The sequence below is a fragment of the Saimiri boliviensis genome, chromosome X (assembly GCF_048565385.1).
Source record: "Saimiri boliviensis isolate mSaiBol1 chromosome X, mSaiBol1.pri, whole genome shotgun sequence".
Taxonomy (NCBI): domain Eukaryota; kingdom Metazoa; phylum Chordata; class Mammalia; order Primates; family Cebidae; genus Saimiri; species Saimiri boliviensis.
This window is the reverse complement of record NC_133470.1, coordinates 12034300-12050955: the sequence shown is the minus strand read 5'-3', so window position 1 is coordinate 12050955 and position 16656 is coordinate 12034300. Positions and strand designations below refer to the sequence as shown.

The window sequence follows — 16656 nt, the reverse complement described above, 5'->3', positions numbered from 1 at the left end:
CTCTAGATCATTTTCTGATTTTTAGAATTTTGGAATATCTAATAATCTTAATTAGTTAATTGGGAGGAAAAGGTTACATTTTAATCTTACATGATACTTCCAAAACAAATCTTGTTTTTTTAAAAAAAAGTTTAAAAAATTAAATAATGCTATAAAAATACTATAAGAAAATGTACATGAAAGTGTATGAAAGATAAAGAATTTTTGAAATACAATATCAAAGGCAGAAAGCTTAAAGGGAAATACCGATAAATTAGAATACATTTAAAATTATGTTGCAAAAAATGCCACATATAAAATGAAAAGGCAAGCCAAAATAGAGGAAAACTGTATGTGACATTTATAGCAGATTAAAAGTTTATATTTGAGGACACAGGAAATTGTTACATCCCATCCTTAGCTTTCTCCTTTTCCCAGTGGAGAATTTTGGTGAACAAGTATGTAAATATTACCCAAACCTTCAGTAAAGTCTAACACGTATATGATACCTTGTGCATTATTTAGAATATATTAAGGAAAAAACCTAGATTATTTATCTGGCTCTACTTGCTGTAATACATGTATTGCATGACATGCTGGCAAAACAATATGTAAACTTAACCTGTTTCAGGTGGGATCAAATTCTCCTTCTATGAGAGATGTGACGAGAAAAACTCCTGAAGATCGTTCGCAAACCTTAGGAAAGGCAATTTTCACAAATCTTGAGGAAGGTACAGCATAGTACAACAGCCATGAAAGGAGGTACGATTCAATGTGCCCCAAATATTTAAGGGCAGAATGATCTCAGCTTATTTCTACATTTCAACATATGAAGAGTTCATTTACAAATCAATAAGAATAATATAGGTTAATGAATAGAAATATTAGCAAAGTGAATGTCTAGGAAACTTATCTAATAACACAAATAGTTATAAAAATGTTAAAGATGGCCGGGCGTGGTGGCACAGCCTGTAATCCCAGCACTTTGGGAAGCCAATGAGGTGGATCAACTGAGGTCAGGAGTTTGTGACCAGCCTGACTAATATAGTTAAACCCTGTCTCTACTAAATACAAAAAAATTAGCCAGGCGTGGTGGCACATGCCCGTAATCCGAGCTACTTGGGAGGCTGAGACAGGAGAATTACTTGTACCTGGGAGGTGAAAGTTGCAGTGAGCCAAGATCGCGTCATTGCACTCCAGCCTGAGCAACAAGAGTGAAACTCTGTCTCAAAAAAAAAAAAAAAAAAAAAAAAAAAGTTAAAGATGGAAAATTGATTGAAAGAAAGGATAGATTTGAAACAGGATGAGGAGCCGCTTGAGCTATCATTAGCCATGGAAAGATCAAAGAGGAAAGAACAGAGGGTCTTCCTGTCATAGAATATTTAGGAATTGGAGGTTTTCCTTTAAAGTATTCTCGTGAGTGCATTTTTTCTTTTTTTTTCGTCAACTGGGATCTTGATGAATGTCTAAGTTTTGTATTAAGCCCTGCAAGGCTCTGGAACATTCAACCAGTCTGTGACCCCAGGGAGGTGTTCCATTGCCCACTGCAACTGCAGACCATGGATGCCACAAATCATTTGTATGGACCTCTCAACACTGGTAGGCTTGAGGGAGAAGGTGACAGTCAAATCCTGAACAACCATTCACCAGAAATCATTTGATAGTCCAGGTCCCTGAATCCTAGAGTGGTGCTAATGTCTTACAATTTATGAATGAAAGTATTAGACATGAGATAATCTTTTTTTCTTTTTTTTTTTTTTTTTTTTGAGAAGGAGTCTTGCTCTGTCACCCAGGCTGGTGACAGTGGTGTGATCTTGGCTCACTGCAACCTCCGCCTCCTGGGTTCAAGCGATTCTCCTGCTTCAGCCTACGGAATAGCTGGGACTACAGACGTGCCACCATGCACAACTAATTTTTGTATTTTTAGTAGAGACGGGGTTTCACTATGTTAGCCAGGATGGTCTCAATCTGACCTCGTGATCCACCTGCCTCAGCCTCCCAAAGTGCTGGGATTACAGGCATGAGCCACCACGTCTAGCCTGGACAAGAGGTAATCTTTTAAGTTCCTTTAAAGTTCTACATCCATTAAGCTATATTTAGACCAGACTAATCATCTGGTTTTTATGACATTATTTCGTTACCAACTAGATCCAGGTTTTTTCTGCCTGCATTCAGTAAACCAATCACTGTGACACGGGTTTTGTAAGAGAAAAGATTTATTCACAAGGCTGCCAAGCAAGGAAGCAGGATAATAGCTCTCAAATCCACTTTCCCAAAGATAAGGCTTAGCTATATTTATGGGTTAGGGAAGCGGGGTGGTCTAAGGCATGGGGAAAAGTGGGGAAAAAAGGAACAGGTTTATTTTGTGCAAGCATAGCCAGGATTCATGACATTACATAGGACATACAAACCAAAAATAGTGGCATCAGTATGATCTGAGGGTGGCATTTTTGGTTTTCTGACATCAAAAGGCCATTTCTCAGGCACTTATGGAAGCCTAGTTGAAGAGTCAGTGGCCTTAACTGGTTTGAACTGGACAGGAGCTGGTCCAAGTTCCTGAAAAACAACTGCAACCATTATCGTGGTAAACTATGAATGTTACTTATCAAGTAGCCAGTGAAGGTTAAATTTCAGTACACAGCAGCTTTCTATTCAGCTATGTAGCCTTTAGCTTCATGAAAAAAAGAAAAGAAATTAACAAAAAGCAAGCAACCAAAAACAAGTAGAGCAGACCGACCTGAACAAATTAACCCTTCAGTTTCCATTTTGCCTGCTGTTTGGGGTTCTTAGATACTAATACAGATTATTTCACTTTTTATACTATATGGGATTTTTTTCCCCCAAAAACGGTATAATTTTTACAATTTTAGTCATATTTGAAGTGCTCTAAGATACCTTCTCAATTAATTCATTTAACACATTTTTTACTCAGCATCTATAATGTACTAGACACTGTGAAAGACAGACATGGGGCTGGATGAACATTGTGAAAGACAGACATGGGGCTGGGTGTGGTGGCTCACGCCTGTAATCCCGGCACTTTGGGAGGCTGAGGCAGGCGGATCCCGACCTGAGGTTGGTAGTTCGCGACCAGCCTGACCAACATGGAGAAACCTCATCTCTACTAAAAATATAAAATTAGCCAGGCGTGGTGGCACATCCCTGTAATCCCAGCTACTCGGGAGGCTGAGGCAGGAGAATTACTTGAACCCTGGAGGCGGAGTTTGCTGTGAGCCGAGATCGCACCATTGCACTCCAGCCTGGGCAACAAGAGCAAAACTTCGTCTCAAAAAAAAAAAAAAAAAAAAAAAAAAAAAAGACGGACATGGTGTTTGCTCCCAAAAACCTCATGTGTTAGTGAGAACAACAGGAAATAATACAAATATCATATCAGGAAGTGATAAAAAGAAAAATACAGCAGATTGGGGGTAAGGAGTGATAACAAAGTCTTACTATTTTAGATGAGCTAGTTAGGCAAGGTCCCTGGCAAGGTGACTGAATTTTAGAATAACTAACTACTCACGTATGTATATAATATTTGTTAGTTAACTTTTACTGTTAAGATTTTTTTCAGTATTTTCAGTACATCATATTTTTTATCCCTTTGCCCGATTTAACATAGATATCCTATTATAAAAGTATTTATGATTCTGGCTTTTCCCACAAACCATGTTGTAATAATTTTCTGTTTTGAACCATTTGGGACCATCCTTTTAAATGGTTATATCATATTCCTTAAGTATTTCCATATTGTTAGATACTTAAATTATTTCTAGTTTCTTGCTATTGTAGATAACATTGATGTGAACTTCATTTTCACATAAATCTTCAAAAATTTTTGAAGTATTTCTTAGATTTCCATAAGTGTGATTGGTATATAAAAACTATTTGGCCTGGTGCAGTGGCTCACTCCTGTAATCCCAGCACTTTGGGAGGCCGAGGCAGGTGGATCACGAGGTCAGGAGTTCCAGACTAGCCTGGCCAACATGGTGAAACCTCATCTCTACTAAAAATGCAAAAACTAGCCAGGTATGGTGGTGCACGCCTGTAATCCCAGCTACTGGTGAGACTGAGGCAGGAGAATTGTTTGAACCCGGGAGGTGGAAGTTGCAATGAGCCAACATTGCGCCACTGCACTCCAGCCTAGGCAACAGAGCAAGACTCCATCCCCCTGCCCAAAAAAAAATAAGGAAAAAAGATTTAAAATAATAGTTTAAAATATATATACAATGAATCATTTTAAGGAATATTTTCATAACCAAATAATCAATATTGCCTATCTATAAGCCATCTATGTCTACGTAAAGATACATCTATTTACCATCTATTTAGCTAGCTATTATTTATATGACTGTATCAGTCCATCATCTACCTTTACCTATTATTAAAAAAAATGCCGGGCGCGGTGGCTCAAGCCTGTAATCCCAGCACTTTGAGAGGCCGAGGCGGGTGGATCACAAGGTCGAGAGATCGAGACCATCCTGGTCAACATGGTGAAACCCTGTCTCTACTAAAAATACAAAAAATTAGCTGGGCATGGTGGGACATGCCTGTAATCCCAGCTACCCAGGAGGCTGAGGCAGGAGAATTGCTTGAACCCAGGAGGCGGAGGTTGCGGTGAGCCGAGATCGCGCCATTGCACTCCAGCCTGGGTAACAAGAGTGAAACTCCATCTCAAAAAAAAATAAAAAAATAAAAAAAAATAAGCTTGCTATGTCACTTGAGGATTTAAGTCTCAACACTTTCAAAATCCTTATTTAAATGTTTAGGTACGTATTTCAATGTCTCTAATTTTTGGTTCACATTGGATTAAGGAACTGTTTCTCCCAAAGTAATCCTCCTCCCTTATATTTCTAATATTGCTTTGTCAAGTAAACATGAGGTTTGTACATGAATCTTTTTATCAGTAACAATGCTCATTGCTGAGAAGATTTTATGCACTGAACACAAAAAGAATGGCTGACACTTCAGAGACATTGCCTGAAGCTGCCATGGGGAGGGATGAATCACTCAATAACTGCAGCTTGTCAGGGAAGGTGCTCTCTGCACTGCAGTACTTCACATTTTGACCCATTGCACATCACTGCCAGAGCCTGCTCTTGCATGGATATATTCCATTTACATATGGAATGTATCATCTCTTTCCCCTAGCAGAGTCTGTAACAGGACAAATACACAGATCTTACTTGAAATAGCTTCTTATTTTAACAAATTTAGCTTGTAAACAAATGTACACCAAGTCTTAATTTCCATTTATTAATTTTTCTTCTTAACCATTGTCATATCTTGAAGTTTCCAGCCTTCAAAACATTTTCAAGAATAAAACAATGAATACATGCACATTGCATGTATACACATACATATACATATACAAATGTATATACATATATACATATATACTTGGACATGTGTACACACACCCACATATTTACACATGTAAACTCATATATAATTAATACATATCCTTTTTTTTTCCCCAGGATGAAGTGTCACTCTGTCACCAGGCTGGAGTGCAGTGGTGTGATCTTGGCTCACTGCAACTTCTGCCTCCTGGGTTCAAGCAATTCTCCTGCCTCAGCCTCCCAAGTAGCTGGAACTACAGGCAGCTGCCACCATGCCCAGCTAATTTTTTTTCTTGGTATTTTTAGTAGAAATGAGCTTTCACCATGTTGGCCAGGATGGTCTCAAGCTCTTGACTTTGTGATTCACCTGCCTCGGCCTCCCAAAGTGCTGGGATTACAGGCGTGAGCCACAACACCCGGCCAATACATATCCGTATATTAGAAAATGAACTATTTGTAAGTTGTGGGCATCATGATCCATGATCCTTCACCAAGGTTAGGATCAGGATTAGGTGAATGAGGCAAAAAAATTTAAGAGGGCAACAAAAAGTAATTAATGTGCATATTTTAGTGTACCAATGTTAGCGCAAAAAGCCCACGATAGCCAAAATATCAAATTTTGAAATAAAGACAGGCTGTTGTTGTTTGTTTTATGACCCTGTATTATTGTGCAGTGAGAATAGTGTTTCCAATCAGTCCTTGGTTCTGGGATATGTGGTTGCTGAGTTTATAAGGTATGACAATGACATGCAAACAGATTGGGCAACGCAGGCTTTATATATACTTATGTGTTTTGATTTTGCAGCTTACATTAATTTTTTTTTTTTAATTTGAGATGGAGTCTCGCTCTGTTGCCCAGGCTGGAGTGCAATAGTGTGATCTCGGCTCACTGCAACGTCTGCCTCCCGGGTTCAAGTGATTCTTTTGCGTCAGCCACCCAAGTAGCTGGGACTACAGGCTCGTGCCACCACGCCTGGCTAATTTTTAGTATTTTTAGTAGAGACAGGGTTTACCATGTTAGCCAGGATGGTCTCGATTTCCTGAACTTGTGCTCCACCCACCTTGGCCTCCGAAAGTGCTGGGATTACAGGTGTGAGCCACTGTATCCGGCCAGCTTTTTATACTTGGTACAAAATATGCATAAAGGCATACATTTCCCTTTTGGCCTCTTACTCCCATATGGCTCAGCACTAAGCAGTTCAATATGCATCTCCTAAGAACACAGAGATTCTCCTACAGAACTGTGGTGTAATGATCACACACAGTAGGTTTGATACTGATGCACTACAACTATCCATATATAACCAGATTTAAGTTCTCACACTTGTGGCATTAATGGTATCTTTTCTATCATGTTCCACCATTCAGGCTCTCTTTGAGGATCATGCATCGAATGTAGTTATCAAGTTTCTTTATTCTCCTTTAATCTAGAAAGCTTTCCTTCCCCACTTTTTTTTTTTTTTTTTTGAGACGGAGTTTCGCTCTTGTCACCCAGGCTGGAGTGCAATGGCGCGATCTCGGCTCACCGCAACCTCCGCCTCCTGGGTTCAGGCAATTCTCCTGCCTCAGCCTCCTGAGTAGCTGGGATTACAGGCACACGCCACCATGCCCAGCTAATTTTTTTGTATTTTTAGTAGAGACGGGGTTTCACCATGTTGACCAGGATGGTCTCGATCTCTTGACCTCGTGATCCACCCGCCTCGGCCTCCCAAAGTGCTGGGATTACAGGCTTGAGCCACCGCGCCCGGCCCTCCTTCCCCACTTTTGACTTTCATGCTGTTGGCATTTTTGAAGAGTCCAGCACTATTGTTATGTGATTATCTTTCAATTTTGATCCACCTGACTGTTTCCTCGAGAATACTGCATAATGCCTGAGTTTTTTAAAAAAAAATTCTCATTTGAGCCTTATTATACTGCTTGGCCGAGTAGGACTGAGTGACTTCTCTCTACAGCAGTAGAAGCAGAGTATTCCAAGTCGTCAGAGAAAATGTATACCTTTTTAGGTGTTAAAGGTTTTGTGCTAGAAAAACTACCAGCTGAGGCTGGCTGGGTGCGGTGGCTCACACCTGTAATCCCAGCACTTTGGGAGGCTGAGGCGGGTGGATCACTAGGTCAAGAGATTGAGACCAGCCTGACCAACATGGAGAAACCCCATCTCTACTAAAAATACAAAAAATAACTGGGTAGGTAGTGTGCGCCTGTAGTCCCAGCTACTCGGGAGGCTGAGGCAGGAGAATTGCTTGAACCCAGGAGGCGGAGGTTGTAGTGAGCCGCAGTTGTGCCACTGCCCTCCAGCCTGGTGACAGAGCGAGACTCTGTCTCAAAAAAAAAAAGCCAACTAAAATAACGAGAATAATTAAGCTCCTGAACCAACTTTGACTGATTGCAAGTGACTTTCAAGGCTCCCCCAAAGTCTAAGCATAACTGAGCATCCCAGCCTCAAAATGCATTTTAAAACTTTTTTTTCTTTCTTGCTTTCAGCCTTGAAACATACTTTGATATTCTTTGTTTCTTTCTGTTTCTCTTTTCCACGAGGCACATTGGTGAACAGTGCTCGCTTATCTAACTACGTGCTTGCTTAGAAATTCCAGGGGCCAATTTTGAAACAAAAAAGGCTCAGGAACCCAGCAGCAGAATCCTCCTGCTTGGGGGAGTTATGAACAGTTAGCCCACCACTACTGGGCAGAAGTCAGGATGACTGCAAACTGGACCTCCGGACGGGCGATTACTCAAGATAGCGATGGGCAAGAGACACACAGAGTTCTTCCCTTCCTTGATATTCTCACATTTTCCCACACTTTTTCCTTCATTTTAAACCCCTTCACTCAGCCCAAAAAGGTGGAACCGTCTTTTAAAGGCTGGCCATTCTCCAACTGGTAGCATTTGGATAAAATTGATTTCCTTTCACTATATCTTTTGCTTCTTGAGTTTTCAGCCTCTTACCAGTGAGCAGCTGGACTTGAGCCGGCTATTTTGGGGAGGAAAGAATCTTCTAAACCATGCCTGAGGTGTGCCTTGGACATCCAAGTGAGGGGTGGGGCAGAGGCACTGGCTACTGAGAACTCTACACCTGTTAAGGAATGATTGTGGCCTTATCATCTGCTGCAGGCAATGATCATTCTGTTTTCTAACCTAACCTGGGCCAATTTCACTGAACATCCAGACACTCACACTGACACACATGAGAGCTGATTAGAAGTTGGTAAGATTGCCCTTTTCTTGTGGCTCGTGGTAAGCCAACCAATTTCTCCATAATCATAGCTCATATACATGTGATTCAACTTTATCCTCATACAAATCCACAAATGCATGAACTCCCCTTGCAAAGAACTGTTGTTAAACATTTTAAAAATTCGCCTCCCATCCTCCTATTTACCAGTGTTGATCAACATCATAAATATAATGAGAAGATTAAAGGCTGATGAATTAATTCCCTCCCAGGTAGTAGAAAAACAACCTGGAAATATTCTTTATTGTCATTTTGGAACTTAGTTTTGAATATGGAAAAGCCTCATCTACTTGGAATTTAATTAAAAGTACATAAGCTGCCCTATAAAGATTTTACTGGGAAGGGAAGGAAATAGCATCCAGTTTCCTCATTGTGCCCTTCTGTTTAACTCGTCATCCAGTCTGTGCTGGGAATCAATTTCTCAGTCTCTGCCAAACAAGTTTATCATTCTTCAAATCTTTCCTGATGCAGTGGTAAAGAATTTGTATACTTATGGCCTTCTCAATTAATTCTGCAAATAGAAATAGAGGGAAGTTTAGTAGTGTTTATCCCAATTTTAAATGAGCAGCCTCTTTTTAAAAAGTGCAATTTGGGCTGGGCTCAGTAGCTCACACCTGTAATCCCAGCACTTTGGTAGGCCGAGGTTGGTGGATCACCTAAGGTCAGAAATTCAAGACCAGCCTGGCCAACATGGTGAAACCGGTCTCTACTAAAAATACAAAAAATTAGCTGTGTGTGGTGGTGGGTACCTGTAATCCCAGCTACTCAGGAGGCTGAGGCAGGAAAATCGCTTGAACCCGGTAGTTGTAGTGAGCCGAGATCATGCCACTGCACTCCAGCCTGGGCGATAGAGTAATACTCCATCTCAAAAAAAAAAAAAAAAAAAAAAAAGTGCAGTTTGTATTGAGAGAATTATAGATTCATGTGCAGTTGTAAGAAATCACACAGCGATCTCCATCCAGTGCCAACTCAATGGTAAGTATAGTACAATATTATAACTGGGAAATCAACATTCATACAATCTACTGATTTTATTCCATTCCCCAGTTTTACTTGTACTCATTCTGTGTGTCTTCAATTTTTTTTCTTTTTTTTTGAGATGAAGTCTCACTCTTGTCCCCCAGGCTGGAGTACAATGGCGCGATCTCGGCTCACTGCAACCTCTGCCTGCTGGGTTCAACCGATTCTCCCACCTCAGCCTCCTGAGTAGCTGGGATTACAGGCACCTGCCATCACGCCCAGCTAATTTTTGTATTTTTAGTAGAGATGGTGAAAGCTTAGTAGAGATGGAGTTTCACCATCTCTACTAAGGTGAGGAAGGGTGAGGTAGGACATTTAGTGAAATTCTTGCAGCCGAAAGGAAAAAAAAAACAGTTATTTCCAAAGGTACATTATTGCAACATATAGGCACATTTGACCTGGTGATCTGCCCTCCTCAGCCTCCCAAAGTACTGGGATTACAGTCATGAGCCACTGCACCCAGCCATGTCTTTGGTTTTATACAATTTATTACATGTGCATAAGCATACCTTTGACTTAGCATTTCCACTCTTAGGAATCTCCCCTCTAGAAATATTTGCCTCTGTGCACAAAGCCATATGTACAAAAATATGAACTTCAGTCTTTTCATAGTACTAACAGAAATAATGACCTTCTGCTTATATCATTAGGAGCATAATTAAATACTTTTGGCACAATATGGAATGCTATGCAGCAGTGAATAAAGACAGGAGCATAGCCATAAAAGCTGATATGGAAAGCTCTCCCAGACCAAATTAAGAGTAAAAAGCATAGAATAATAGAATAATATAGGGGCTGGGAGTGGTGGCTCACACCCGTAATCCTAGCACTTTGGGACACCAAGGCAAGGGGATCACTTGAGGTCAAGAGTTTGAGACTAGCCTGGCCAACATGGTGAAACCCCGTTTCTACTAAAAATAGAAAAATTAGCCAGAGGCGGTGGCATGCTCCTGTAATCCCAGCTACTTGGGAGGCTGAGGCAGGAGAATCACTTGACTCCAGGAGGAGGAGTTAGCAATGAACTGAGATGGTACCATGGTACTCGAGCCCAGGTGACAAAGTGAGACTCTGTCTCAAAAAAACAAAAATAGAATATAGGTATATTTACGTGGAAAATATAAATTGATAAATGTGCGTACATGTGTATGCATAGAAATGCCTTTAAAAATGTGAATGACACCTCTCAAACGATTAATAACAGCCACCTAATGTTTCAACTGAGACTCCATAAATCTAAAACAGCTAGGCCTCATCTTTGGGATTAAGACAAATCTGCAGTCACTTCACAGCCAGCCTTTGCTTGAGACTTAACTCAGAGCCTTCCCCCACGGGGATGAAAAATCCTCTTCCACCTGGAAGTCCAGAGGTGGCCCTCAGCCTGAAGTAGCACCAAGGGGTGTGAGGCAACTGGGTTTATCTGAAAAGACATGGACACAGAACACCCAAATATTTTATATAAGCAAAATGCTAACAAAATAAGTTTTAATAATTGACAATGGAAAGAGAGCAGGTCTCTTCCACATCCCAGGCCACCTAGCAATCCAGTTTTCCAATTGCAATGGTTCATTATTTATTTAGAAGTTAAAATAAAAGGAGTGGAGGAAGGGTGAGGCAGGACATTTAGTGAAATTCCTGCAGTTGAAATGAAAAAAGCAGTTCTTTCCAAAGGTACATTATTGTAACATATAGACGCATTTTCCCATAAGAAACTCCCAGTGAAATTGAAAGCACGTGTGCAGATGGCCAGGGCGTGCTGTGCATGATACTGTGCAAGCAATTCAGCAGGGCTGCTGCTGCAAAACCAGCGTTCTCAGCTCTGGGTGCTGGGGCTTGTCTCCATAACAAGCTACCATGTAACAAACGAATCTCAGCAGGGTGAACAACACGTGCAGAAAGTGAGCTGTTTACTTGGTCCCCACCCTGCTCCCTTAACTCTAAAAAGTTACAAACTGTAAGTTTCCTTCCTGATAAATGCCAAGGCTTCCTCACTGATTGGTCTCAGTTTGGGAAAGGACGTGACATCAGCAACTTCGGAGACTGGGGGCTGGAGGGTTCTTGTAGCCTCGGCCGGGCCTCCAGCCACTTAGGTGAAGTGTGTGTGTGTGTGCGTGCGCGTGTACCCGAGCGTGTGCCTCTCTCTGAACACAGGTAGTACTCATATTACCCTGCCTGCTCTGTTCTTTCCTGCAGACCATTTGACCAGGACGTGTGCAGCTCAGCCAGCCACATAAATTTTTCAGGAGCAAGGGGAGCACGAAGTTTGGACTTTGCTGAGCAACTGAAGTACAGCGCAGAGCTTGCTCGCTCAGGAGAGAGCACCATGGATGGCAAACAAGGGGGCATGGATGGCAGCAAGCCCGTGGAGCCAAGAGATGCTTCTGACACCAGGCTTCTTTCAAACCCATTGATGGGCGGTGAGTCATAGGGGCAGTGAATTCAGAGCCGTGTGGAGGTTGGCTAGTAATGTGCTAGGAGAGGAGGGCTGGGCAGTTTCAGTGGCTCTGTCTGAGGTATCCATGGGGCTGTTAACTGGGCAGATGTCCACAGCTCGCTGGTATATATCCTTTACACAGCTGTTCAAAAATGTGTACACTTCTTTCTGCAGAATCTTACAGAAAAGACAAGACAAATTCAATTGCCACAAATTATTCTCCGGAGTGAAAATTTCAGCTCCCAGGAATCATTCTCTGTGGGTCAAATGCATTATGTATTAAATTGGAGGCTTGAAAGTTACTTATAAATAGGAAAATTTTTAATGCTAAAACTTTATAAAAAAATTTGCACGTCGTAGGTAGTTGGCATTTAGGTGGGGCAGGGTTTATAAATGATGTTCAAACATGGAGCACTCATTGAGTCGCTTTCAAAAGAGACAAAAGAGACTTTGTTTTATTTAAACATTGGAGAATCATCTTATAGGTATGGTTCTAACCTGACAGGTGGTGTCTGTAGTAATATACAGGATCCCAGAAATACCCACCTCTCTGGTGGCTGAAAGGATTCTGAAAAATAAGTTTAGGCATTCGAGGTTTTTTTTTTAAGATGGCGTCTCGCTCTGTCACGCAGGCTGGAGTGTAATGGCGGCACCTCGGCTCAAAGCAACCTCCACAGGTGGTGTCTGTAGTAATTTACAGGATCCCACAAATACCCACCTCTCTGCTGGCTGAAAGGATTCTGAAAAATAGGTTTAGGCATTTTTTTAAGATGGCGTCTAGCAATGTGGCACAGGCTGGAGTGTAATGGCGGCACCTCGGCTCAAAGCAACCTCCACCTCCCGGGTTCCAGCGATTCTCCTGCCTCAGCTTCTGGAGTAGCTGGGACTACAGGCGCGCACCACCACGCCTGGCTACTTTTTTGTATTTTTGGTAGAGACCGGGTTTTACCGTGTTAGCCAGGATGGTTTCGATTTCCTGACTTTGTGACCTTGTGATCTGCCCGCCTTGGCCGCCTCCCAAAGTGCTGGGATGACAGGTGTTAGCCACCGCGCTCGCGCCCGGCTTTTTAAAAATTTTTGTGGAGCGGGGGACGGAGTCTCACTCTGGAGTCCAGTGGAGCAATTTCTGCTCAAAGCAACCTCCACCTCCCGGGTTCGAGCGATTCTCCTGCCTCAGCCTCCGGAGTAGCTTGGGACTACAGGCACGCACCACCACGCCTGGCTAATTTTTTTGTTTGTTTGTTTGTTTGTTTTGAGACGGAGTTTCACTCTTGTTACCCAGGCTGGAGTGCAATGCCGCGATCTCGGCTCACCACAACCTCCGCCTCTCGGGTTCAGACAATTCTCCTGCCTCAACCTCCTGAGTAGCTGGGATTACAGGAACACGCCACCATGCCCAGCTAGTTTTTGTATTTTTAGTAGAGACGGGCTTTCACCATGTTGACCAGGATGGTCTCGATCTCGTGACCTCGTGATCCACCTGCCTTGGCCTCCCAAAGTGCTGGGATTATAGGCGTGAGCCACCGCGCCCGTCCTCTGGTTAATTTTTTGTATTTTTGGTAGAGACTGGGTTTTACTGTGTTAGCCAGGATGGTTTCGATTTCCTAACTTTGTGACCTTGTGATCCGCCTGCCTTGGCCGCCTCCCAAAGTGCTGGGATGACAGGTGTTAGCCACCGCGCCCGGCTTTTTAAAAATTTTTGTGGAGCGGGGGACGGAGTCTTGCTCTGGAGTCCAGTGGAGCAATCTCAGCTCAAAGCAACCGCCACCTCCCGGGTTCAAGCGATTCTCCTGCCTCAGCCTCTGGAGTAGCTGGGACTACAGGCGTGCACCACCACGCCTGGCTAATTTTTTGTATTTTTGGTAGAGACCAGGTTTTACCGTGTTAGCCAGGATGGTTTCGATTTCCTTTGTGACCTTGTGATCCGCCAGCCTTGGCCGCCTCCCAAAGTGCTGGGATTACAGGTGTTAGCCACCGCGCCGGGCTTTTTAAAAATATTTGTGGAGCGGGACACGGAGTCTCGCTCTGGAGTCCAGTGGAACAATGTCGACTCACTGCAGCCTCCGCCTCCCGGGTTCAAAGGACTCTTCTGCCTCAGCCTCCCTAGTAGCTCGGACTACAGGTGCCTGCTACCACTCCCAGAAGTTTTGTATTTTTAGTAGAGACGAGTTTTCACTCGGTTGGCCAGGATGGTTTCAATCTCTTGAACTGGTGATCCGCCCGCCTCAGCCTACCAAAGTGCTGGGATTACAGGTGTGAGCCACCACGCCCGACCTTTTTTTTTTTTGAGACGGAATTTCCTTCTTGTTGCCCAGGCTAGAGTGCAGTGGCACGCTCTTGGCTCACTGCAACCTCCACCTCCCAGGTTTAATTCTCCTGCCTCAGCCTCCTGAGTAGCTGGGACTACAGTCGCCCACCACCATGCCCAGATAATTTTGTATTTTTAGTAGAGATGGGGTTTCAACATGTTGGTCAGAATGGTCTCAATCTCCTGACCTTGTGATTCACTAGTCTCGGGTCCCAAAGTGCTGACATTACAGGCATAAGCCACGGTGCCTTTCTTTAGTTTTTTGGGATGGAGTCTCACTCTGTTGTCCAGGCAGGAGTGCAGTGGCGGGATCTCGGCTCACTGCAACCTCCGACTCCCGAGTTCCAGCGATTCTCCTGACTTAGCCTCCCGAGTAGCTGGGATTATAGGCGTGCACCATCACGCTTGGCTAATTGTTGATATTTTTAGAAGAGACAGGGTTTCACTGTGTTAGCCAGGCTGGTCTTGATCTCCTGACCTCGTGATCCATCAGCTTTGGCCTCCCAAAGTGCTGGGATTACAGGAGTGCGCCACCACGCCCAGCCTTGCGTTTTATTTCTTCCATTTTAACCCTTTCAGAACCTGTATAGTAGGTTAATAAACCCTGACTGACTGCTGAGTGCTGTGGATCATGCCTGTAATTCCAGCACTTTGGGAGGCCAAGGCGGGCAGATAACCTGAGGTCAGGAGTTGGAGACTAGCGTGGCCAACATGGTGAAACCCCGTCTCTATTGAAAACACAAAAATTACCCAGGCGTGGTGGCGCTCGCCGGTAATCCCAGGTACTCAGGAGACTGAGACGGGAGAATTGCTTGAGTTCGGGAGGCGGAGGTTGCAGTGAGCCGAGAGCGTGCCACTGCAATCCGGCCTGGCGATAGAGCGAGACTCCATCTCAAAAAAGGCCAAGTGTGGTGGCTAACACCTGTAATCCCAGCACTTTGGGAGGCTGAGGTGAGTGCATCACTTGAGGTCAGGAGTCCGAAACAGTCTGGTCAACATGGTAAAACCCCATCTATACTAAAAATACAAAAATTAGTCATGCGTGGTGGCACGTGCCTGTCTAAGCTACTCAGAAGGCTGAGGCAGGAGAATAGCCTGAGGCAGAGGTCGCAGTGAGTCGAGATTGTGCCACTGCACTCCAGCCTGGTGACAGAGCAAGACTCCATCTCAAAAAAACCAAAAACAAACAAACAAAATACCTGAAAAATAATAAATACAGCAATTCAGCAGGGCTGCTGCAAAACTAGCTTTCCCAGCTCTGGGTGCTAGAGTTTGTTTCCATAACAAGGCCCCAAGTAACAAGCGGATCTCAACAGGGTGAACAACAGTTGCAGAAAGTGAGTTGTTTCCTTCACCCCCCCACCCTGCTCCCTTCACTCTCCAAAAGTCACGAACTGTGAGTTTCCTTCCTGATAAATTCCAAGGCTTCCTCACTGATTGGTCTGTTTGAGAAAGGATGTGACACCAGTAACTTTGCAGACTTGGGGCTGGAGGGTTAACCAGTACACACAGACACACACACACACACACACACACACACACACTCACACTTTTTGAGATAGGATCTCCCTCTGTTGCCCACACTGAAGTGCAGTAGCCCAATCTTGGCTTACTGCAATCCCTGACTCCCTGGTTCAAGCAATTCTCTGGCCTCAGCCTCCAGAGTACCTGGGACTACAGGCATGTGCCACCACGCCCAGCTAATTTTTGTATTTTTAGTAGAGACGGGATTTCAGCATGCTGGCCAGGCTGGTCTCAGACCTTGTGATCCACCTGCCTCAGCCTCCCAAAGTGCTGGGATTACAGGCGTGAGCCACTGCTCCTGGATTAACCAGTTTATTATTAGCCAATATACTGTATTATTTATAAGAATCTCTCTGCAGGACCGGGTGAGGTGGCTCATGCCCATAGCACTTTGGGAGGCTGAGGCGAGTGGATCACAAGGTCAGGAGTTCAAGACCAGCCTGGCCAAGATGGTGAAACCCCCGTCTCTACTAAAACATACAAAAAAAATTAGCTGGGTGTGGTAGCGGGTGCCTGCAATCCCAGCTACTTGGGACGCTGAGGCAGAAAATTGCTCGAACAGGGAGGCAGAGGTTGCAGTGAGCTGAGATTTTGCCACTGCACTCTAGCCTGGGTGACAGAGCGAGATTTCAGCCTTCCCTTTGACTGAGTAGACTAGCCTGCTCATTCATTCATTCATTTATCCAATTTCACTTATAAAATGAGCAGAGTACTCAATGGTGAGTGAGATGTACAGCCACAAAGGCAGAACTGGATTGATCAGCAGATGTATTGAGCATGAGTTTGGAGAACTAGGAAAGCAAGAGTGGCATCAAAAATTACT

The 16656-nt window shown here is 43.6% G+C and overlaps 1 protein-coding gene across 2 annotated transcripts in view; it reads left to right on the top strand.

Moving 5' to 3' along the window:
* Window positions 1-71: 71 nt before the first annotated feature.
* Window positions 72-16656, top strand: part of ASB9 (ankyrin repeat and SOCS box containing 9) — a 41775-nt gene continuing 25190 nt past the window's right edge. The window contains exons 1-2 of one of the 2 annotated variants that reach the window (XM_003920338.4): window positions 72-741; window positions 11761-11984. In XM_003920338.4, coding sequence (XP_003920387.1) covers window positions 11891-11984 — 94 coding nt within the window. In that variant the 5' untranslated portion in view covers window positions 72-741; window positions 11761-11890. Of the gene's footprint in view, window positions 742-11584; window positions 11658-11760; window positions 11985-16656 lie in introns of those variants that run through there. The other variant, XM_010336570.2, reaches the window with a different exon arrangement.